We start from the raw sequence: 25229 nt of genomic DNA on the forward strand, positions 1-25229 counted from the left end.
TTGGTCCTTATATGTAACATGACCGGAGTGTTACCGTAAGGCCTTCCGGGAATTGTAGTTCCGAGGCCCGCTCACTGCACGCACTGTTGACGCTTACGAACTACGACTCCCAGAGGTCACTGCGGTAGCTGACCAATGAGGGCGCTCTTCCTGTACGTCACCTTTATTTGTGGCAGCAGCAGGTATGGTAACCGCTCTGGTCTTGTGGTTGTGTGGTGTGCGGGCTTCTGGGCGGCCATGAGGTCAGCATTATAGGGGCTGCATGTTGTGCACTGTGGAGTGGCAGAGGCGACCCTGAAGGGGGGTGTTGTGCCATGTGATGCAGTATTGGGGTACATAAGGTTGTATAAGTGCTACTTCTGTGGCTGTGTGCGCTTACATCTAGTGGCCCCCTCGTCACAGTGTGTAGTGCAGCCATCTTTCTTTGCTGGGGGTCGCCAGCAGCACGATTTTTGGTTCCAGCAACACATTGCGCCCGGTCGTGTGGACAGTCTGGCGCTGTGTGACCCCCATATTGTTCGATTTCCACCTAGAAGCCCCCGGAATATCTACAGGGAGGCGGATATCTGTATGGCGCACTCTGGGACATACACAACAAGGTCTAGTTGCAGTTCATGCGCTGTCCGGACGATGACAAAACTATGACGAGGATCAAGCGTCTACAGGAGCGTCCTGCCCCAAATCTGATGCCTCCTGCAGCGGCGCAGGGCTACGCTGATTACACCCATTTCAAGCATAAATTAGATGTGATGGGCTGCAAGCATTGGCGCTCGCTGCTGCCCCCCAGCTGCTCGTCCCTGCGCACGGAAACCGCTTCTACGATTGTTAAAATCATTGGTGGCTGCGCTTTTTATTTTGTCCCAAAACCATAAAGCAGGTGGACATTATCGTCCCTGGCGCCAGTCCAGTGCTGTATGCTGCTTGTGAATACCTGTGACGCGGTCGCCCGTGAGTGCGCACTTGTTAGAGCTGCACGGATATTCTTCAACTTGGAATCCCGTAAAAAAGCTGAACAACCCTTAAAAATAAATATAATAATAATTGCCAGTTGGTAATGCGTCAGTTGTGCAAGCGGGGTAATACATGACGGCGTGATATCCTGGATATACCCCCCTCCGTAGGACAAGATGGCGAGCGTGCGGAGGCGAAACCATTGAGCGTTCTGGAAACCGCAACTGTTTGTTTTCCTACTGAAGTAATTGCGGGTGACGGAGGGCGTAACGGGGGCTTCTGTGTCGTTTCTTACAGTGGGGGTCATTCTCTGCTGGCCGCACAGCGGTGGAGAACAAGCAGCACTCTTCTGGTGCAAACTGCTTACCCCAGTACTAAGTGGCGCTCTGCTCATCTAGCAGTCGTCCCCTTCCTGTAGCTGCAGCGCTGAGGGCGTGTTGTGCACATACGTTGTCCTGTACATGGGACAGTGCACGGCGTCGATGCGTGGTCCTGTACATGGGAGAGCGCACGGTGCTCATACATGGTCCGGGCTCGCACACACAAATTCCACCGCTGAATACAGTACAATGTCAGCGACTGTGGTTTCACCAAATGGCAGCGGGGTTTTCCAGCCAACAGCGCTGGTTATACGCCACGGATTTCGCCCCTTGTTGGGGGTGGCAGGCGCGGCTGTTGTCATAACAATGCTGTCCAGATTTTTGCAGTGTAAGTTCTGCGCTGCGAGAAAGTGGCTAACGGTCAATTGAGGTGTCGCAGAAACTAAAACCTTGGTCGGGGGGCTCCGAAAACTGAGGTCAAAAGCTGAGTTCTCAGCTGAGCGTGTAGCGACACGTGTGGGACATGGATCTGGGATGGGTCACAGGTTACCTTCTGTACGTCGAAGACTGGTCCATAAAATAATTCCAGCCAATGCAAATTGGAGGAAAAATGACAAAAGCAGCGCAGATAAAACTGTCTCTTCACAGGAGGGTCTTCACATGGAGCGGTAGTGGGGAGAAAATGGCAGCATAGACTCCTCTGCTCCGATTAATGGGTGAGATCAGCCACAGGTTATGAACATGGCACGAGTGCCGTTGTGAGGGTGCCACCTGTATGTACCCGGGTAAAGTACATGACCCGTTACACTGCCCAGCCAACCATGTTACCTGCTCAGACGACCTCGCACAGGTCCTAAATAAGTGAAGTGCTCGTGCCTCTGATCGCTTGGGTCTCGCTGTCCCTCCTGCATGGATCGCGTGTTACTGCCCAGCTGGTGGCACATTCTGTTCTCTGTGGCTGCAATCCCGACGCTCTCATTGCTGAAGGCGGACATTGTCTACCACTATACTTGATACCAGGTTATCGCGCCCGTCAGCCGCTGTGAGCCCCGATACGAAACTAACGAACGCTTGGGACTGTAGCACTGAATGCGGAGATGCGAGGTTTAGGGTTCACCTGGTGGGATCCGATGTGGGTTCCTCTAACAACTGTGCCAGAAATATGACCCTGTGAATTGGTGAGCTCCTCTTGCAGAGTACGCAACAAGATGCCATATAAGTGGTGTTACCGGCTAAATCCGTGCGCAAGTCCTCCACAAAACCCTAAAAACTGACAGACTTGCTTCACTGACCTGGCACTATGGAATCACGTCACGGCTTTTGCCCTCACAGCTCTAAAGCGTGGCATAGCTCCAGATTTCTGCAGGAGGTTTTAGAGGCAGAACCCATACAGAAAAATCTGCGTCCGTTTCCACCATGTGAACACGCTATTGCTTACCCTCCTTGACGTCCTCCACTGCACAAACCCACACTAAGAGATGGCGTCCTTAAAGGGTGTTGTCGGTTCCTATCATCTTGCTGGGATTTACACACAGACTTAGCCCTCTGACATGTTACTACTTAAGATTACACATGAGTGTCATAGAGTCATACATGTGAGCAATGCTGCGAGCGGAAAAAATCGCTGCATATCCTATTTTTTTCACGTTCCTCGGAACGCGTCGCTCATTATAAAATGTGCGATGCGATGCTTCCGGTTGAAAACAAAGGGAAACACCTTCAGTCCAGTATTGTATGTGTGAAACCGATTGGCTCCGTATGACAAAACCCTAAGGGTCACACAGGCCAACCGGATTTGGCATGCTGGAGGCTTCTAGCAGATTTCGGCTGTGACACCTGCCTACCTGAATTTTCCGTATTGCGGATCACCGCGGACGCTCACTGTCAGTCATGCGCAGTACAGGCTTCTTTTTTCAAGGTTTGTATTTCTCGCACCAGCAATAAACGATTGCGGGGTACCGTAGCCGATATGCAGTGTTAATTACATATGGGCTGTGGGCCAGACTCCTCCATTGACTTCAATGGAGGCCGTCTGCAGCAAAATAGAGCATGCTGCGATTTTTCTTCCACTTGCGGAATACACAATTCGCATTCGTTAGTGTGAAGGAAAAAAGCGGAAGTAGATGTTTTTCAATGCCTGGGTTGGAAGAAAGGGTTTTTCTTTTTTCATGGGCTGTGTCTGGGATTGCAATTCAGCCTCCATGACTGCAATGGGGATACAAAGCACTAGAAGTCCGCGAACAGGAAGGTTCTGTTTCTGAGGAGAAGACATGGACACTTTTGATATATTTTAAAGTAGACCAAGCCTTCTGCAGTTGGAGGTTGTGACTTCTGGAGCCCCTGGAGTCAGAAAGGGGTGCTGGCTCAGCCGGGCGGTGTGATATTAGAGAAAGACGCTGGCTCGGCCAGGGGTTGTGATATTAGGGCTGTCGGCTTGGCTGGGCAGTATGACATTAGAGAAGAGTGCGGGCTCGGTGGTGGTGGTGGTGGGGGGGGGGGAGTACTATTAGAGAATGGTGTGGGCTCGACCCGGAGGGTGTGATTATTACAGAAGGGTGCGAGCTCGGTTGGGGCAGCTGATGATGAAGGGTGCGGACTCGGCCGAGGGGTGATATTAGGGCTGTGGGCTTGGCTGGGTAGTATGACATTAGAGAAGAGTGCGGGCTCGGCCAGGGGGAAGTACTATTAGAGAATGGTGTGGGCTCGGCCAGGAGGGTGTGATTATTACAAAAGGGTGCAGGCTCGGTTATGGGGGGGTTTGGGCTCGGTTGGGGGGCTGATTAGGGACGGGTGTGGACTCGGCTGAGGGGAGAGGTGATATTACATGCTATTATCCTATCTGAACGGTTGGTTGTGTGATACATGGACTGGTCTGCCTGAATGAGAGACGCTCTGTTTGATCTGTGAGTTGGGGCTGTAATCGGAGACCCAACACTATGAGGTCCTCCCTCCCCGGTAGCCCCACCTCCACCAGTGGTCATAAGCCTAGTAGCCGATGCTCTGTACTGCTGTTCCTTCCAGATGACACTAACCCGCTGTTGTATTTCAGTAGGATCCGGCCGACCTGTAAATCCACACAACCTGAAGACTCATCCAGCACAATAGCAAGATACAAACTACAGAGGACGCAAGAGCATGAATGAGCAGACCACTGGCGGGTTTTGTTGTCCTGTTAGACACATTACCACGGTAGGTATTATATTGGTGCTACTACTAGTGTGGTGGTGTCACTAAAGGGGTATCACTCTGTGCACCTCCAAATGGTGGCGAGCTCTATAAGTTGCTCTATAGTCACCGATGTTCATTACTTGAAGTCAGTGGGAAGAGAAAATCTAATTTGTTTCAACACCCTTTACGGTGAGATCGGCCCAATTCACGTGCATCTTGTCCTCAGTCAAATTCCCCCGATGTAATGGCGTTCTTATGGAAAAAGCGGCGCAGGAAATTCGCAAATACATTTTAATATATGTAGTTTGTCAAAAAACGTCCTTTTTTGCAGTGCGTACCGTTTTTATACAAAAGCTTTGATATGACCATAAGTCCTGTTTCACACGGGCTACAAAATCGTGGCTACAGAACGCCTGTATGTGAAGCTGATGGTGTCCAACGGGAGCTTTCACATGAGATGCATGTAGGTAAAAATACGCCCCAAAGGGGTACGTGGCATCTAATCCTGCAGTGAAAGTGTTCTATCTACCATAGAATATATATCTCGCCCACAAGGTTGTATCACGTTACCATGAAGCTCCCTGCTATCATTGAATAAAAGGTATCCAAGTCCTCGTGAAAAATTGAGGCATTTAGCCCCTTATTGATGGGGTCTTTTCCTCCCTACCTCCTCCCCACCATTTTTCGTTTTTTATTCACCATCTTAAAAGTTATGCTTTTTTTTTTTTTTTTTTTTAAATTTGTCCTTCAATGTCGCTGTCTGAGGGCTTGTTGCGTTGTGGGACAAGTTGTATTCTTCAGTAGTTCTGTTTTAATGTACTGAAAAACTTTACCAAAATTTTCTAAGTGGGGTGAAATGCAAAAAAAACCACGCAATTCCGCCATTTTTTTTGGGGGGGGGGGGGGGATTTGTTTTTACTGTGGACATGCTGCAGCAAAAGTGTCAACTTTATTCTGGAGGTTGGTACAATGACAATACCAATTTCCATATATTTTTTCTGTACTAATTCTAAAAAAAAAAATACTTGGGGGAAAAGATTGTTTTCTGCCGCCATCTCCTGATGGCTATAAGTTTTGTATTTTCCCATCAGTATTGCTGTGCGAGGGCTCTTTTTGTGCGGGACATCCTGTGATTTATATTGCTACAGTTGTGGATTGCATGGGGGACCTTAACTTACTATAGGTTGATGACTGATAGAGTATAATGCAATACCATAGTATTGCATTATACCGCATTCTGGTAGATAGACAATCAAGATATGCCACAGGCGGGGTTTGATGGGAAAATCGGCCATGGCAACTGACAATCGAATTGCAGAGTGTCTGTTCAGGACCTCAGAATACCGATCGGGGCATTTAAAAGCCGCTCTCAGAATTGACTGCAACATTTAAAGGGTTAACCGCTGTGATCAGCATTCATGCTAATCAGACCGTGCTGGGGGGTGTTGACTACCAAAAACAGCCGACGCCCATTGTGCATGGAGCGGGATTGGCTACCCATCCTGTTCCATACAAACCCCACATGCCTGAATGTAAATGCACATCCTGGGGTGTGAAGGGGTTAAAGTATAGAGTCTGCCCTATACTATGATGTAAGTTTGGTCCATCAGCATTAGTAGGATCATAAGTAGGGGTAATGTGCCAACTGTTGGACCATGTACGGAGTGTAATCTGGCAGCCCGTCAAAGTGCATTCAGCTTGTGTCAGAATGGCTGTGAAAGTCCTACAATTGTGTTGGTGGTCTTGTTCTTCTCCACTGATCCATCCGGCAGGTTTATGTCTGATACTAGTAGAATGCTTGCTACGTTGTAACTGCTTATAGCTTGGAGGAGGGTCAGACTTCCTTCGGATCAACGAGTAGTCAGAATAATAATGGATTGGTTTCTCTTCTGTTTTCAGGATGATTGTGATTCTGATGATTTTGCAATTTATTTCTGTAAAGCAGAATGGAGATTTTTAGAAGAGGAAGAGGAGTCTGTATAGGGAGGTGACGCTGGAGAGCTGCCAGACCCCCGTGCTCTCCGTGTAAGACTTGCGAATGTAACAAAATGACCCTGCGCTTATAAAGGACAGGTCTCAAATCTGACAGCAGCACTTAAGTGGCCCGACAGAAGGAGCGATGTGTCATGGCACCCCATGGCTGCTATTATCTCTGTCTAATAAGACATGCCTCTGGCAGGGATGAATAAAATGTCTGCAGTCCTAATGTATTGAAGTATATCTTATAAGCGACCAGATAATTGACAGATTGGGTCCCCTATGGGGACTAAAAAATATAAGCGTAAATCAGTTGAGTAACATGGCTTTTAATAGCAAACCATTAAAATATTAAAAGGGGAAAAAACTTTCCCACTTTATAAGGAGTACCTGCACTTGCATGCTGATGCGCTCGTACTCAGTCGGCTGTTTTCATATAGTGCAATACCTTTTTTTTTTTTCTTATGTCACCCCACTTAGTAATTTTTTTTAAAGGTTCTCAGTACAACTCGTCCCGTAAAAAAACGAGTCCTCAGATGGCGATGGCGGGATTTTTTTACAAAAGAGGGAAAAAATATCTAAGAACCAGAATGGCTGTGTCCTTAATAAGTGAAGCATTGTCCAACCCCTGTGCGGGAAGGGAGCTTGTACTAACCTGCTCTAGCTGATATGCAGCAACAGCTGCGGCGTGGCTAGTTTAGAGGATATGCAGGATACTTTCTGGGAGTGGGTTGGTTTATGCGTAAATAACAGTAATGCCTCGCACCGCTAGGTCACTTTGTCCTGCTTAGAGGAAGCTTCACGAGGATGCGGTGTTTTCACCCAGTCTTGCCCCTTGTTAGCAGTGCATGATAGAAGCTAATGGGATGTTATTTCTCTGGTCATAAACAGGTTGTGTCCATATAAAGCCCGACGTCATTACCAAGATTGAACGAAGTAAAGAGCTGAAGAGAGGATGGAGCCTGCGGAGAACATGCGCCCTGCGGGTCAGTAACAAGATCCTCCAGGGGGCAACATGAAAGCCTGTGTTCTTTTTAACCCTTTATCGCAACAAGATGTAAACTTATGGCGTGAGATGAGAAGCTAACCCTGCACTATCCTGCAGCGGGAGCCGGCTGTGACCGATAGCTAGTCTCCCGCTGCAACAGCATGGGTACATAATGACAGTGACCCCTGCTGTTAACCCCCTACATACTGGTGTCCTGACTTGCCACTGCCTATGATCGCTATTGTAAGCAATAAGGCATTGCAGAACAGAAGTCCTGCAATGCATTGCATTATCATATCGATCGTGGCTGTCATGGTTCAAGTACCCTACAGGGATATAAAAGGTGAGAAAAAAAAAGGAGAAAAAAAAAACAAACCCTTTTTGCGCATTTTCCACTATTTGTATGAAAAAAAATTTCAGAAACCCCACATATAATAATAATCTTTATTTGCATAGTGCTAACATATTCCTTAGTGCCTACAAAGACAGGGGGGATACAGAAAGACAGAAGTACAAAAATTACAGAACATGCTATTGAATATCACTTTTTCCTGTCCATGAGTGGAAAACAATTGCTGTCCGATCCGTGGCCCTTCCACAACCATCTTTGCTGTAAGGTCGCAAAATCCATGTAGTTGACTAGCGACAGTGTAGCATAATCCTTACTGCACATGTGAAGAATCTGGACAGGTATGTGGGTTCCCACATGCAGAATCCGTGTGCATTCGGCCTAAAGAAAAAGAAACAATGTGATGTTTTTTTTCTCACCCTGCTTTTAAAGGGGTTGTCCCGCGCCGAAACGGGTTTTTTTTTTTTTTCAATAGCCCCCCCGTTCGGCGCGAGACAAACCCGATGCAGGGGTTAAAAAAGAAAACCGGAGAGTGCTTACCTGAATCCCCGCGCTCCGGTGACTTCTTACTTACCTGGTGAAGATGGCCGCCGGGATCTTCACCCTCGGTGGACCGCAGGGCTTCTGTGCGGTCCATTGTCGATTCCAGCCTCCTGATTGGCTGGAATCGGCACGTGACGGGGCGGAGCTACAAGGAGCCGCTCTCCGGCACGAGCGGCCCCATTCAGAAAAGAAGACCGGACTGCGCAAGCGCGTCTAATCCGGCGATTAGACGCTGAAAATTAGACGGCACCATGGAGACGAGGACGCCAGCAACGGAACAGGTAAGTGAATAACTTCTGATAACTTCTGTATGGCTCATAATTAATGCACGATGTACATTACAAAGTGCATTAATATGGCCATACAGAAGTGTATACCCCCACTTGCTTTCGCGGCACAACCCCTTTAAAGAAATTTTTACTATCCATTATAAAAACTACAGGTCGCCACGCAAAAAAACAAGGCCTTATACGGCCATGTCGAAGGAAAAATACAAAAAATTATGGCTTTTGAAAAGTGGAGATTAAAATCCCCAAAAATCGTTTTTTCCTCATGGTTAAAATAGGCCTTGTCACTAAAGAGTTAAAGAAACCTATCTGGCAATAAAACGTTTGGATCGGTGGAAATCCTGGTGCTGAGACCACCATTACCTGGTGGAACAGTGTCAGGAGCGCTCCGTTGGTTTGGGTTGTGCCTGTATGAAATTAAAGGGAAGTCTACAGCAGTGCAACACAGTAGCCATCCCTCCGTGTGCGGGATGCTGGTCACAGCATTACTGTGAACCGTCGATGCCAGTAGGGCCGACCTCTTCTCTGTTGTAAGCGCATCATCTGCGTCTGATCATTGAGGCACTCGGCAGCATTTGATTTATTGATTACTATTCATTTAAATTCTCGTTGACAGAATCCCCCATCATCAAACCGGACATTGATTCCCAGATAAAAGAAGGCAAACCTGTTATTATAACCATTCCAGTAGAAGAGGAGTGCAAATCTTCAGGTGAGTCACCGACTAGTCAAGGTGTCCTGCGTGTCAGACTGCCCCTTGAATCGTTGAAGACACTATGCTGCTCACGTGACCAGTGCCGGCCAATTAGAGCAGCATGTAATGACTTGGGCTAACGATGCATACTATTATACAGTGTGTATTGGGTAGCCAGAGAAGCAGTGCAACCATCTTTGTTTGCCCAGGAACGGAGGGTCACTGTAAATCATTCAAGTGTCACAACACATTTGAGCATGCACTCATAAATTTCCATATTAACCCCTTCAGGACTAACTAATTTTTTGGTCTTATGGACAAACCTTTTTTTTTTCTTTGTTACATTCCAAGAGCCATAACTTTTATTTTCTTGTCTGTATCATTGGGGACACAGCAAGACCTTGTGTATATATACTGCCACTAGGAGGTGACACTAAGCAGAAAGTGTTAGCTCCTCCTACCAGCTATACCCCTCAGGCCCAGGCAGGTTTCCCAGATTCGGTCGCAGGTATACAAGTTCTGCCTTCACATCTCTCTCCAGGTCCTTTTAATAACTTTAGTCTCTCTGTGAGGTGTGGCTGGGACCTGAAGTACTGCACGCATTTCTCCTCATAAGAAGCTACAACTCTCACAGCAAGGCTTCCCGCGATTATCGCACAGCACTGCTGTGGCCTCAGTAAGCTCTGCCCGGCGGCGGGCTCCCCTGCCCTGTTGCCTCTCCTGCAGTACATCTTGCAGTCTATATTATAGTAAATTGTACAATTGCCGTTTTTTAACACCATTTTCAGGTCCAGATCAGAAGACTACACACTGAAGCACATACTATGTATATTCTCGCTGTAATACTAAATGTACATACGGCCAGCGTGAACAGTTTTGTTCTAACTGCGTTCTATCGTGGCAGGCTGTCCTAGTACCAACTACTGGCACCCCTTCTGCCCAGCCTAAACAAATCGCGGAACCAGAGTGGGCACTCTCCCGTGACCAGGGCCTCTACCGCTATTTTATGAAGACTAGACTGTTCTGACAGTCAAAACGTCTCAGATGGAGATGACTTGATTTTGCTGGATTTTGTCCATGGTAGACCATGAAAGAGAACTAGACCCTACCATTCAAGGTGAAATTGCAGTCTCTCCAGAGATTAGTTGGTCAGAGGGGTGAACTCCAAGTCCCCTTCTGATCTAGATGAACAGGCTGCAAAGATTTCCACTATGGTGGATAGCCTTATAGTTGCCATAAGGGATACCTTTCAAGTTACAGATCAGACACAGACTACATCAGCAGCGTCTTTCTCCTTTAGACGCCCAAAGCGTTCTCCAGAAGGGTTTCCTCATGCAGAGTTTGAGGATGTACTGAAGAGGGAATGGAGCCTAGTCTCAGCAGTTCACCTACTGGGAATATACAACTGGATAGCTAACCTCCTCTGCAGAGAGTCAATCAACCCAGGAGAATGGAAACTACATTCTGAAGTCTTTTGGGAACTTTGACAAAGGATGGTCATCCAAACATTAACCTCTTGGTGTTCAGAATCAATTGCAAGCTGCCAATTTTTGTGGCCAGATCTCAGGACCCCTAAGCTCAAGCGGTAGACGCTCTAATAGTTCCATGGACAGAATTCTGGTTCCCGTATATCTCTCCCGCATACCTAATAATCCCACGACTTCTCAAGAAGATCAAGATAGAATGTCTTCCAGTGATTTGCATCACCCCAGTCTGGCCCTGCAGAGCGCGGTATGCAGACGTAGTCTACCTGTTAGTCGACTTTCTGTGGCGCCTCCCTCTTCGGGAAGATATTATTTTACCCAAATTTGCCTATGCATTAATGACGTGGTGGTTGAAGCTGTGGTTTTGAGATCCTGTGGATTTGCAGAACCTGTCATTCAAACCATGATGAAGGCTAGGTAAGCCTCCTCTTTCCAGGTTTATCATTGCATTTGGGAAATTTTTTTTTTTGCTGGTGTGAACAATGCAATTTTCATCCTATGCATTTCTCTTTATGCCATCTCCTGTCGTTCCTATAGGAGGGTCTGAATATGGGTTTGAGTCTTGGTTCTCTAAAGGGTCACGTATGCCCACTCTCCAAACTTTTCCAACATCCAATGGAATCCAAATTGGCTGTTTGGACTTTTCTACAGGCGTCACTCATGCTGCGCCTCCATATCCTTCACCTGTCCCTCCTTGGGACCTTTAATCTCATACTGGATGTCTTGCAGTCTCATCCATTCGAACCATTAAGAGAAGTTTCAGCTCGTTTGTTGAACTGAGAGGTGGCCTTCTTGGTAGCGGTAACATTGATCTAATGGGTCTCAGGGTTTACAGCTTTGTCACCAAAGCCTCCGTTCACCATCTTTCATCAGGACAAAGTGGTCTTGTGTCCTGTGCCTCACTTCCTACTTAAGGTCGTCTCGGGATTTCACATCAATGAAGACCTTATTTTGCCTTCATTTTGTCCTTTCGAGAGAACGTGCTCTTCACAAACTGGATCTCGTGTGATCCTTGCAGATCCACCTTTCTCAGATGAACTCTTTCAGATGCTTTCACTCTCTCGATCAAAGTGTTTTACAAGTGGTTATAAACTAACGGCATGCGTCCTCTTTCTATACTTTCCCGCCCCCGAGGGACTGCTCTGGAACGTCCCAAGGTCTTCGGCTGTGTCCCCCAATGATCTAGATGAGGAAACAAGACTTTTGTACTTACTGTAAAATCTCCTGTTTCGTTCATTCGGGGGGCCACACCCACCCAGTCTGTTCTCAGTACTTTCCCATATAGTTCTCCTATTTGGAGAATTCTCTTTGCAGTTGCACGTGGTGCTACAGAGTTAGTCTTTTTAATAATGTTGTTGTCAGAATGACTGTTAATTATGTATCCTACTTAGCTGCTCCTACTGCTGGCATACGAACTAGTTAAAATGGAGCCTATAGCTGGTAGAAGGAGTTAACACTTCTTTTGCTTAGTGTCACCTCCTAGTGGCAGTAGCTATACCCTCAGTCTTCAGCTGTGCCTGCCAGTGAACAAGATTAGAAATATTTTACAATAAGGACAAAAGTCTCGGTTTTCCTTAATGTAGCAGTATGTGGGTTGTCTTCCTGTCGATGTATATATTTATATGGTGCCTTGCAGGGGCCAGTAAAAAATACAACTTGGATCTGCAAAAGTAAACCCTCCTACAGGCCAGACAACAAAGTCCTGGCTCTTAAAGGCGGGTACGAAAAATGTCTGCAGTGCCGAGGGGCGGGAGGTTCTCTACAAGAACGGCTGTTGTGGATGGAAGCAGAGTTCATTCCTAACTCTATTATTGAACATTTTTGTTTCACTCACTTTTTTCCTTTTTCTGGATACGCAGATGTTTATGTGATTACTGATACCTCAACAATGAAGGAAGAAACTAGCCCTGAGCGGAGTCCTTTGTCACAGAGCAAGACCTTACCAGAAGGTTTGTTAGCGACATCCACCTGGTTTACCTCTTAGGCTAGAGGAAAATGATCCGTGTTTTGTCTGTAAAAACGGATGCTTTCTGTACGTGTGCGGTTTTGTATGCCGCTCGTTTGTTTGGTTTTTTTCTTGTATTTTTAAACTTCAGTTTGTCGCCCCTAAAAAAACCCAGGCCCAGTTTTATTTGCATCTCTTATGAAGTATGGCCCGCGCACCGATGGTATCAAAGCGTTGTCCGTGGTTTAGGTGTCACCACTGACCTGAACCAGCTAGGTCCACCTGTAAGTTTCATCAGAATGGCGCGTGCCGCGAGGCTTGGTTTAAAGCAATAAAACGTATGTGTCTCTTGCCACGCTGTCCGAGTCTAGTCTGTCTCTTAAACGGATAACACAGACTGAAAACCTGCTCATGTGCCAGAAACCTTAGCAGGAGCAAAGAAATAGCTCTAACCCCTCCCAACATTCACAGCATAATGATCACCACATTTTATGCCCCAATAAAGCAGACTTCTCACGCCACAAACACGAGCCCTCACAGCTCCAATGGCAGAACAATCCGGAAGTTGTGGGGTTCAGAAGACGGTGATACAAAACAACATGTTGTAAAAAGTAGTAAGTACATAAGTTTGGTGTCGCCGCAGTCTTGCTGACCCGCAGAGGAACGCGTCCCTTATAACGCACGGTCAGCACTGTAGACAATGGCAGAATTGCATCTTTATTACCGTTCCTCCCCACAAGTGGTTTTTCTAATGTTTTTTAGCACATTAAATACGGCTATTAAAAATACAACTCCTCCTGCGAAAAACGAGGGCGATGCCAAAGTGTAAGTGTGGGTTTTGTTCTGTATGTTGGGGGAGACTTGGGCCTCTCTCATACAAGTGCCTTTTTTTTCCATGATTAACACGGCGCTGAAAGCTAATCGCGATTTAGCGTTCCCATTGTTTTCAATGGAGCCTCTCAGACAGCCGCTCGATTGCGCCACTTTCCAGCACAGCAATTTTCTAGCGGAGTCTGTTCTATTTTTAGGCGTTTAGCTTTGCCAGACGCCGGTGTGAGGGCGGCCATGTTAAAACCTCCATTTTATAGGCCAGTAAGATGCGCCAGTTTCATCAGGAAACGTTCGCCTCTTAGTAAGCTGGATGCCTCTTGGCTGTCCGTGTGGCCGACAATAACCGCTATCGTGCTATAAACAGATGAGAATTTCTGATGCTTTTTATGGCATTTCAACCCAAAGAACAATAAATTGGCAGGAGCGGAGGAAAAAAATTGCAAATTTTTTTTGTGTGTGCCGAAATTACCAGGTTCTTAATGGCAGAAAATGGCTGCGCACCCCTTTATGTTCCGCCGTGTTTTTTACCTCGTTTTCTTTTTGCAGATGTTTATGTGATTTCTGATCCAGTAAAGCAGGAGACGAAACCTGAGCTAAATCCTGCGTCGCAGAGGAAGCCCTTCCCACAAGGTTAGCTGGAGGCGCCTACCGCACTACCCATGACACATATTTATGGCCGTTTTAACACTCTTCTGCAGCGAGTCAATTTATGGTGCGGATTTTAAAATTTGCAATGCGGAAGGTGAATCTACTGCAGAGTCGCATGTAAGAAATGTACAGACTGATGCAAAGCGTCCAGCCACCTGCTGAAGAGGCCTGAGCACCGTACCTGCTCGCTCATAATAGTCATCCTCTGCCCCAAACAACCACAACGTATCAGGTTTTCACAGCAAAGCCACAACCAACTATTTCTATTGATTCTCTGTGCCTAGTAATGTACTCTTAACCCCTTTGTGACCACAATACATCTCATTTTAATTTTTTTTTTTGGGGGGGGGGGGGGGGGGGGGGGTTACTGACTTCACTATGGGGTTTGAACCTGCACATACAGGTGGCTTGGTTGACTACAGACAACAGGGCTCCTGCTCTTATTGCCAGCAGAGGAGAAACCTCAGATCCTAGTAGTTTAACCCTTCACATGCCACAATCAATTGCAGCTGTAGCATAAAACAGATGGCATGGAGGGGGGCTCTTTCTGCCAGCTATCTGACCCCGCAGTGCGATCACAAGATACTAATTGGCTCCCATGGCTTCCAGAAGCCTGACAAAGGCCTCTATGTGCCATGTAACTCAGCCTATTAGTCCCCGCCTCCCAAAGAGTCTAATAAGCTGATGTCATTGGCTTAGTAGAATGCACTACGTAAGCAGTGCAGTGTACTATCTGAACTATTGCATCTTCAAGTCCCCTTGGGGGACTAAAAATAGTGTTAGAAAAAGTACTATAAAGTTTAATTGAAAGACAAAAAAATCAGGTTTAAAAAGAAATACTCATCCCCCTCCCCCACAAAAACATGTTTTAAATGGATAAAATACCAAAAAATGTTTTTAAAAAGCAGCACATAATAGACATTGCCGCGTTTGTAACAACTCGGACAACGACGATATTTTATTTAACTTACTGTAAGGGCTCAGTCAGACGGGCGTTTATTGCCGCGATTTGCGCATGCGCATGCGTCCGGCGATTTTATAAAACCATTGCTTTGCAATGGTATCGGACACGAGCGCTTTTTATGCGCTCGTCCGATAAATTATAGAACAAAAAATCGCAGATCGCACCTATCCGCGATCTGCGATTCCTGTTCTCTTCTGTATATGCGCTCAATGGGGCCGGCGGCAGCAGCGCTGACCCCATTGAGAACATATAGAAGACAAATCATTCTTCTCTGCCACAGCTGTAACAGCTGTGGCAGAGAAGAACGATGTTTGCCCATTGAATTCAATGGAGCGGCAATACAGCCGCTCCATTGAAAGCAATGGGCTGCCGGCGTGCGCGGGGTGCATTGTCGGGAAGGGGTTAAATATATAAACCCTTCCCTGCAATTCATCCTAAAATGTGTTTAAAATAAAAAAAAATTGTATACTCACCTTTCCGCTGCAGCCGGAGTCCAGCCGCGGCCGCTGTCAGTTCTCCTGAACTGCTTCTTGGCACTGCTGAATGATCTGCCTCTGATTGGTCACAGCCTGACCAATCAGAGGCTGAAAACACTCACACACCCATTCATGAATTCATGAATGGGTGAGTGACTGCTGCCTCTCAGCGCTCAGCCAATCAGGGGCAGGTCTGACTCACATCCATTCATGAATGGGTGTGAGTGAGGCATGCCTCTGATTGGCTCAGCGCTGAGCCAATCAGGGGGCAGGTCTGACTCACACCCCCTTCACACCCACTGCAGGACGGCCGCTCGGAGCTCCGGCTGCAGGCAGGTGAGCATACAATTTTTTTTTTTTATTTTTACACATTTTAGGATGAATTGCAGGGAAGGGCTTATATATTTAAGCCCTCACCGACAATTCATCCCGGGCTCGCCCGCAGCGCATTGCTTTCAATGGAGACGGCTGTATTGCCGTCTCCATTGAATACAATGCGCTGGACAGCTCCGGCCCGTATCTAATGAAACGCGGCTAGGAGCAGATTTGCGGGCGACTTGCGCGCACCGGTCACGCGATTTGCGGATGCGCATCCGTCATGCGATCCGCAAATCGCGCGAAAAAACGCCCGTCTGACTAAGGCCTAAATCTGTAAAAGTGCATTTAAAAACTCCAGAATTGCTATTTTTCATTTGTTCCCAAAAAATGTAATCCAAAATTCACATTCACCTCAAAGTAGTACCAATAAAAACTACAACTCTTCCTGCAAAAAAAACAAGCCCTCACACCGCTCCACCGCCGGAAAAATAAGTGTTCTGGACCTGCGCATGGAGCAGCGCAGATTCTAATGTTTTTCTTTAAAAATGTTTATATTGTGCAAAATTAGTGTAAAAAAAAAAAAAATGTAAAAATCTCTATAAACTTGGCGTCGCAGTAAACGTACCAGTCAGGCAAGAAAGTTATGATACTTTTACTGAATGGTGAACGCTGTAAAATCAAAACCCCAAAATAAGGGCAGAATTTCTGGACATTTTCTTTTGCATGCCCCACCCAAAAATGTAATGACAGTTGTAAACATTATAATATAATTTAAAATATACAAGCCCCCGTATGGCTGCCAGCGAGTCCTGGCTCTTGCAATGCAACAATGAAAATCGCTTGGTCCTTAACCCCATAGTGACCAAGATATAATTTTTTTTTTTTCAATTTTCGTTACTCCCCCACACACCCTTACAGAATCATAACCCTTTTATTTATCCATCGACGTAGCTGTATGAGGGCTTGTTTTTTGCTAGATTAGTTGTGTTTTTCAATGGTACTATTTAATGTACTAAAAAACTTAATAAAAAATTTAAATGGGGAAAATGAAATTCCGCCATCTTTGGCTGCGTCTTCTTTCTGCGGTGCACAAACTGCAACAAAAATGACCATGCTATGGGTCAGTACGATTACTATGATACCAAACTTGTATAGTATTTATTTATTTATTTTTTGCTGTACTACTTGTATTTTTTTTCAAAGATATTTAATTTTTTGTAGTTATTTTCTGGTGCCATCTTAAAATAGCTTTTTCATTTTTCCGTCGACATAGTTGTGCAAGAGCCATTTCTAGTTCCGTTGGTACCATTTTTGAATACATACGACTTTTTCACCGCTTTTTATTGCATTTTGTTTTTGACACGGTGACCAAAAAAAGCGCATTTCTGGTGTTCTTTATTTTTTTTCTGATGTTCACTGTGCGGGATAAATAACGCGTTACTTTTTGATAGATCGAACTTTTACAGAAACAGAGATACCAAATGTGTATTTTTGTTTTATTATTTAGATTTACTTTTTTTCATAAATATGGCAAAAGGTTGTTTTTTTTGTTTTGTTTTTTAATGATCAGTAAAACTTGCGATGCTTTGATCGCTCCTGGGAGTATAAAGTAATGCCTTTCAGAAGGCTCCCGGCTGCCATGACACCCGCATGGGGCCATACGAAATCCCTGAAAAAAAAATTGAATTGACAGCGGCATTTAAAGGGTTAACAGCTCCGCTAAGCCACACGGCTTAACGAAGCTGTTGCCGGCGTGAGTCGGCTGTAACAAAACAGCCGGCAGCTATGATGTATGGAGGAAAATCATCCCCGATCTTCCTTCATACATGTCCTGGAGCTGCACGCCGTCAAAGGCGTATTGGTGGTCACTAAGGGGTTAAGGCGAAAAATAGGCTGGTCACTAAGGGGTTTAACCCTTTCCAATCCACTCTGACCTCTGAAGATATTATGATTTGAGGCTGTGCAGCTCCAATGTTGGAAGACGTCCGTCGGGGTTCTCTTACTGTATATTGCCAGCCTCTCTGCTGTCGGAGCCTATCCAACGTGGTCACCTCATGCAGTACTGGCTCTAGTCAGCATATAGCATTGTTGTATAACAGCTAGAGATGAGCGAACCTACTCGTTTCGAGTAATTGATCGAGCACCGCGATTTTCAAGTACTTCCGTATACTCGGATGAAAAGATTCGGGGGGCGGGGGGAGGCGTGGCGGAGCGGGGGGTAGCAGTGGGGAACGGGGGGAGCCCTCTCTCTCCCTCTCCCCCCCACTCCCCGCTGCAACCCCCCACTCACCCATGGCGCCCCCCGAATCTTTTCACCCGAGTACGGAAGTACTCGAAAATCGCGGCGCTTGGGCGAAAAAGGGGCGTGGCCGAGTACGCTCGCTCATCTCTAATAACAGCAGAAAAGAGTAAGCCCCCTAGAAAAACCAGGATACAAATTGGATTGGAAGGGGTTAAAGTGCATTTACGAAAGCCGATAATAGACATGACGGTTCCCTGATGATCGGCCAGTGAATGAGGGAACTCTCTTGTCGGCAGAGCAGCTCATTGGTGTATAGACATTGTCGCTGTCGGCTGTGCATCCCCCTGTGTGAGCACAATGTCCGCTAATGAGTGTCAACTCTGCGGGAGGAGCCGTCGCATTAACCATTGCTCATCTCCATAAAGCCAATTGTTTCCCGTGTGGCAGTGAGCGTCCACTGGTTGACATGCCAGTTATCAGCCCGTGTGGTTGGGTCCTCGCAGCCACAGCGTTGATGATAGATGTGGGCTGGTTGTATTCTGGCATCAGTTGACTTCTCTTAGTCATGAGAAGCCGAAGGAATGTTTCGGTAAAATCTGTTTCGATGTTTTGTGCACAAATGAATCTTATCGGTTACTATTGGGGGCATTAACCCTTTATTAAAGAGTTTTTCTTTATGCCAAGTAGGGTAGTCCGTAGTATTGTGGCCACCCGCTGCCGAGTGCCTACAGAATACCGTATCAGGGAGGAGGTATTCATAGGAATCGTCCGTAGCTCCAGTAGGGATTCATCTTGGATGTTCATTAGACGTGTTTCATGTTGCAGAATCAGAGGCCACAATTGTAATCAATATTGATGATGATGACGACGATGAAGAAGATGGTCATAAGAGCGATCAACTGACGCCTAAAGGAGATGAAAACTCTGCAGGTTTGTAGATGCAAGGAATTAGAATGGAAATGATCAACATGTTGTGTATGCGACAGCGCCTCTATAGGGTACTGTGTAGTAGGACAATGTAATGCCCAACGTGCGGTGTATGGGACAACAGCGCCTCCATGGGGGTACTGTGTAGTAGGACAATGTAATGCCCGATATGTTGTGTATGGGACAACAGCGCCTCTATGGGGTACTGTGTAGTAATATGATGTAATGCCCAACATGTTGTATATGGGGTAACAGCGCCTCTATGGGGTACTGTGTAGTAGGACGGTGTAATGCCCAACGTGTTGTGTATGGGACAACAGCGCCTCCATGGGGTACTGTGCAGTAGGACGATGTAATGCCCAACATGTTGTATATGGGACAACAGCGCCTCCATGGGGTACTGTCTAGTAGGACGATGTAAAGCCCAACATGCTGTGTATGGGCTAACAGCGCCTCTATACGGTACTGTGTACTAGTACAATGTAATGCCCAACATGTTGTGTATGGGACAACAACGCCTCTATGGGGCACTGTGTGGTAGGACAATGTAATGCCCAACATGTTGTGTATGGGACAACAGCGCCTCCATGGGGTACTGTCTAGTAGGACGATGTAATGCCCAATCTGTTGTGTATGGGACAACAGCGCCTCTATGGGGTACTGTCTTGCATTGTCAGCACTGATTGGACTGTAGGGAGCCCATTGACAAGAAGATTGGTAACTCCCACTTGTCTATTAACATCACAGACTGCCTGGGGAATAGAGTGCAAGTTATAAATGCTCCCCATGCTGAACAGTAATGGCTGCTTACAGTGAACAAGGATCAGAATGTGCAAATTGCTACAAATCTTTCACATTGTATTTGAAGGAAAAAAAATGTTCAGCCTTAAAGGTTGTCCCACCAAAATAAGTTATCCCGTAGGATAGGGGACAACATACTGATTGCTGGGGTCTGATCCCCACCCATCATGAGAACAGGGGTCTTCATTGTCCCCGAATTAATGTTGCGTTGGTCAGCCATGTAACTGACCGATATCCCAGTGCTTGTACTCTATCTGCAGCAGTCCATCTAACATGAATGAAACCACCAATGCATGTGCAACCGGAATGTACTGATTGAGCCTAAAGCACACACCTGAACACGGCTCCATTCATTTGGGGACATTTGTGATCCATGAGGGTCTAAGTGGTTGGAACTCTAGATTTGCAGAACGCAGGCCTTTTCTCCACCATAGGCAACACGTCTGATTGGGCTAAGTGGTTGAGTAGACATTATACTACATGCTCAAAACCAATCCGATCCGATTGCCTGCCTTGATTTGGACAACCCAGAAGGAGACTTTACAGAAGTACGTGTCGTTAAACAGAAAGTGATCGGTTGTTTTTACTTGTGGCTGTTTGTCTTTTACTTTTTGGCAGACTGGTTAATTCACGATGTACTCACCCCGGTGGAGACCAAAAGTGCTCAGAATCGGAATAGACCAGTCAACGTCTGGCTCGTGAAGAGCGTAAAGGTGAGCAATCAAACCTGACCAAGTCCTCGTATGCCATAGGGCATAATCTAGGGGGGGATTTTTTAAAGAATGACTGATTAAATTTAATGAGAAGAAACCTGGTCTAACATTTTCTTCTACTCTTCTGTCCCTCATCAAACTTCCCAGAACCCATCGGAGTTTCCTGAAAACCAGGCACTTCACAACAGGCCGGCGTCTATGGGCTCCAAGTTTGGGGCACATCTCCCTGACGCAATAAGCATAGAAGATGATTTGATTGATGAGATGGAAGAGAAGATTCAGGTTTGCTCTGAGTGTTCGATGTGCTTTACCTCACTATCCGACCTGGAGATGCACATGAAAGGTCACAAGGAAGGAAGTTCCTGGATTTGCGCCGACTGTGGCAAATCTTATTACACCAAGTCAAGTCTCGATAGACACACGTTGACGCACATGAGAGATAAACCACTAAAGTGTCCAGATTGCGGCAAGGGTTTCGCCAAGCAAATCAATTTTGAAATGCACCTGCGGCTCCACGCTGGGGAAGTGCTTTTTCCTTGCACCGAATGCGAAAAGTTGTTTAATTCCAAGGCCTCTTGTGACAGACACATACGAGCGCATAGGATGGAGCGGCCGCATGTCTGTCCGCAGTGCGGGAAGGGCTTCCTCTACAATGGCTGCCTCATTAGGCATATCAGGGTTCACACTGGGGAACGGCCATTCCCTTGTCCTGAGTGCGGTAGATGCTTTCGTCAGACTTCGGCTCTAAACCGTCACTTAAAAACTCATACGGGTGAAAAGCCCTTTGACTGCTCGGAGTGCGGTAAATGTTTTACCCACCAGTCCGATCTCAATCGACACAAGGAAACACACAGAAGAGACCAGCAGCTTGTACAGTGTATGCCAACTAATGAAAGCTTACCCACATACATAATTTTATAAAACCAGCATACCCTGTAGTTGGCGTGATGTAAATTGGTGTTACTGCTAATGAACAGAATTTTTATACTGTACATTTGTAATATGTAGAAATGGAACTCCACTTTAGCAGATTAACTAGCAGTAATTGTTATCACCCTATCAGATGTCAGTGTACTTATAAGAGGGAGCAAAATAATAGCAACACTGCAGGGCTGGGGGTAGGATTTCAGTTTTTTTTTTTTTTAATCTTAAGACAGTATACTTTTCATGTAGTGTTCGTGAAATCCACAGATTTTCCCCATGGGACACCAACCTGAAATTTAAAGTGTACTCGCACTTTCAGAAGACTTTTCAGAATAAGCTGTCGTGCATGCGTATATGAGGTATAACACGGTTTCTGTCCCTTATATAACTTGCATCCTGTGGTTTTCCCCATTTTCCCCCTTCTTCAGCCAGCATATTCGATGCTCCGGACTGTTGGGAGGAGTATTGGCTGCCTACTATATACTGTGCATAGAGAACTGCAGATTCTGCTCTGTAAAGCACAGAGATATAACATTATCATGGAGGACAGCGTACACCAGTCCGGAGCAGCGGAGCTGTGAATAAGTCACAGTAAAACACCATTAGCTATAACAGCATGTCTATATGAGTTTCTCTTTCTCTTCATGCTGTGTATTCAATTTCCATTTGTCTTTGAGTTGGTGGAAAGAGCCTGCTGCTATGATGTCTTCTATACCGTATGCACAGGGAAGAGCAGGATATATTCTCTTTGTAGCACAGACATGATATCATGGAGAACAATACTGAACAGTGTGGATGTGATTTCAATAGCTGTTGGACAGTAAATCACTCACCAATAGCTTGCGGCATGCTTTTTTAAATCTACCTCTTCCTCCCCTCTCTCCATAGACTTCAACATCCTCCCACTTATTTCCACTTTTTCTTTGTTACTAGAGGCAGATTTCATGTGACTGCAGGTAATGGATAGGAAATTAGAAGGAAGTCGCCAGGACATTAGAGGGATTTTTCAGCACAAAAATGTAATTTTAAGTCAAAGTGCGATGAACACTTAATATTCACCATTCCTGTAGACCTGCTTAAAGGGATGTACAGAATTACAAGTTCTGCTGATCAATGGGGGTCTCACCATTGAGTCACCCACCGCCCCCTGTTTTCCTCACTGTGGGTTTCTTGCGCCCCCTGCAGGGAGTGGGAGATCGAATAGAGCAAAGTCTCATCAGCACACTGCTGCTCCATTCATTTTCATTGGGACTGCAGACAGCCGTGCAGCAAGCGCTCAGGTATTTCCGTCAGCCTCATTGAAATAAATGGAGCGCTGACCCCACACGCTCGGACAGTGATCCTTTTAATGTAACGTCACTGTGGGTACCATAAACGTCCCTGTACTGATGTGAAGGGGGCACGGAACACTCCTTCTCAGGATCGGTGGGAACCTCAGCGGTCAGACCTCCACCGATCAGCAAGTTATCCCTATCCTGTAAAAGAGTACAGCTTGTAATTCTGGTACAGCCCCTATAATGGATTGCTCCCTCTGTAGTATTTCTGATGATAACATTACAATACCAATAATATTTTTTGCATAGTAATGTAATAGATCTTGTTCACAGTGTTTTTATGCCGTTTTTTTTATATACACAAAAACAGGGTTGGAGGTTAAAAAGAGGGCGCGTACCACTGATCCTTCCTTTGTACTCTAGAATGGATTTATTGCTGGCTTCAGGAAAAAAGACATCAAAAATTTCACCAACTCCTGTGTGCCTCACCTTTAAGTTTTTTTTCTTTAATTTGGATTGGTGCTTGGGTTAGTATAAGAGTCCTCTTTGTTTCATCTAACTTTGGATCTGCTGTAATACTTGAACTACAGGTTATTTTATGTCACAGAGGTGCTACTAATGTCTGCAAGTATGTAAAAAGTTTAAACCATTTCATAAATTTGAATGATGCTCAGAAATAAGACCCCTGGCCCTGAAAGTGGAAGCAATCATGGAAGATACGGCCTTCAGTGCCGGTCTGTGACCGGGTGAAATGATCTGTTGTGTTGGTTGCAGTGCCTCAGCGGGGCGCTTTACAAAGTGAGCAATATACTCTATAGGGCAACGTACAGAATAATAAAATATTTACCAGTATTGACGGTTTTCACTTCTGTTGATAAACTTCAGCAACCGCCTTGTCTTATAGTTGGGACAATAAATATCAGTTTCCTCAGGCCTCATGTCCACGGGCAAAAGATGATTTTAAATCCGCAGCGGATCACCCGCACCCCATAGGCATTGACCACCCGCGGGTAGATAAATACCCGGGGAGGGTCAATAAAAGTGAATTAATAAAAATATGGAGCATGAAAAAAAATGGACATGCTCCATTTAGGTGCGGGTGTCCCGCGGGGACGGCTCCCGCAGGCTTCTATTGAAGCATATGGAAGCCGTCCGGATCCGCGGGATACCTAAAATCAGAATATACTCGCCTACTCCGGATCTTCCCTTCTTCGCGGCTACTTGATAAAGTCTCTAAGGAGACGAAACGCGTTGTACAATAAAGGAGAGTTCATTTTCATAAGTGCCATCCAGTGGACTTTTTAAAAGGAGCGCGGGTTTATTTTTTCTTCACCTCATTCAGCTTCTTCGCGGCTTGATCTTCTCTGTCGCGGCCGGATCTTTTTTCTTCAGGCCGGCGCATGCGTGCAGCACGCAACCAGCGGGCTGTGCACATCCGCCGGGCCTAAGAAAGAAGATCCGGCCGCGACGGAGAGAAGATCAAGCCGCGAAGAAGGGAAGATCCGGAGCGTGTGGAGAAGTGAGTAATTGTTATTTCCCCAGTCGTCTCCACGCCTGCACCAATTGAGATTGCCTCCTCCTGGTAGGACAGGAACATACTGAGAGGTTAAAAGCCACCCCCCCCCCTTCCCCACTTTCCTCAGTGTCTTCCTGTCCTGCCAGGAGGCAGGATCGCTGAGAGGAGCTGGTGGAGAAGCCAGCCCGAACTACTTCCCGGCGGATCGGAGGGCAGTGGCTCAGCCTGTCCTCCCTTCCAAGCCAGACGACTCCCGGGACGCCACATGGGGTGGTAACCCCTGGGCCAGGTTCCTCCCGCGGCGGCCCATGGGGGGTACAAAGCGGGAGCCTCAGTCCCCCTCGTCCTCCAGGCAGAAGTTACAGCACGGCGCTCCAGGAAGCCCTTTGACGGCAGGGGGCGGGGCGCCGCGTCACGCGTCCAGCGCGATGACGTCATTGCGCCTACATCAGGAGCGGAGGGGGCGGGGCTTAGCGCAGGAGCGCGAAAATTTTAAAAATAAGGAACCTGAGAGAAGCCAGAACAAACCAGCACTACAGGTCGCAGGGTGTCTGCAGCACCGGTACAGAAATGAGTGCTCCAGCCCCAGAGATAGCTGAAACTTCAGCCTCAGCGACCATAAGTAGCCAGTGCGGCAAAAACACAATGCAAATATCCAGTATGTTGTGTATGGAAAAATTGCATATTTACCCGCAAAAAATGCTTTGTTTGTCAGGGGGATAAAAAAGACATCACCCCCAGAACAAAATTGCGAAAATGCGTGGAATGCGGGACGAGACTGCCAGCCACTTACCAGAGGCCTCTATGCAAGGCATGCATGGCTAGGCTAGTCAGAGAGGAATCGGGGGGATTCCTGGAGGACGTTAGGAAGCTGGTGAAAGAAGAGGTT

General features: G+C 46.5%; 1 protein-coding gene across 5 annotated transcripts; it reads left to right on the top strand.

Moving 5' to 3' along the window:
• The first annotated feature begins 142 nt into the window (after nt 1-142).
• On the top strand, nt 143-23676 carry LOC136580592 (zinc finger protein 502-like). 5 transcript variants are annotated; one of them, XM_066581255.1, is made up of 9 exons: nt 143-182; nt 4321-4460; nt 7308-7402; nt 9200-9295; nt 12621-12710; nt 14084-14167; nt 19011-19115; nt 20532-20626; nt 20774-23676. In XM_066581255.1, the coding sequence occupies exons 3-9, from the start codon at nt 7372-7374 to the stop codon at nt 21545-21547; spliced, it is 1275 nt and encodes a 424-aa protein (XP_066437352.1). In that variant the 5' UTR covers nt 143-182; nt 4321-4460; nt 7308-7371; the 3' UTR covers nt 21548-23676. The 5 variants fall into 5 exon arrangements, with proteins under 5 accessions (XP_066437352.1, XP_066437355.1, XP_066437353.1 ...); XM_066581258.1 differs by having other exon boundaries at nt 161-182; nt 4324-4460; XM_066581256.1 differs by lacking the exon at nt 143-182 and adding an exon at nt 203-242.
• The last annotated feature ends 1553 nt before the right edge of the window (nt 23677-25229 follow it).

This window comes from Eleutherodactylus coqui, chromosome 10 (genome assembly GCF_035609145.1).
Source record: "Eleutherodactylus coqui strain aEleCoq1 chromosome 10, aEleCoq1.hap1, whole genome shotgun sequence".
Classification (NCBI taxonomy): Eukaryota; Metazoa; Chordata; class Amphibia; order Anura; family Eleutherodactylidae; genus Eleutherodactylus; species Eleutherodactylus coqui.

What these genes read in the sequence shown, in the direction of transcription:
- LOC136580592 (XM_066581255.1), top strand. Translation starts at nt 7,372, where the DNA reads ATGGAGCCTGCGGAGAACATGCGCCCTGCGG. An exon ending in AGAGGAGTGCAAATCTTCAG is followed by an intron (nt 9,296 to 12,620) that starts GTGAGTCACCGA and finishes CTGGATACGCAG; the next exon opens with ATGTTTATGTGATTACTGAT. An exon ending in GGCTCGTGAAGAGCGTAAAG is followed by an intron (nt 20,627 to 20,773) that starts GTGAGCAATCAA and finishes CAAACTTCCCAG; the next exon opens with AACCCATCGGAGTTTCCTGA.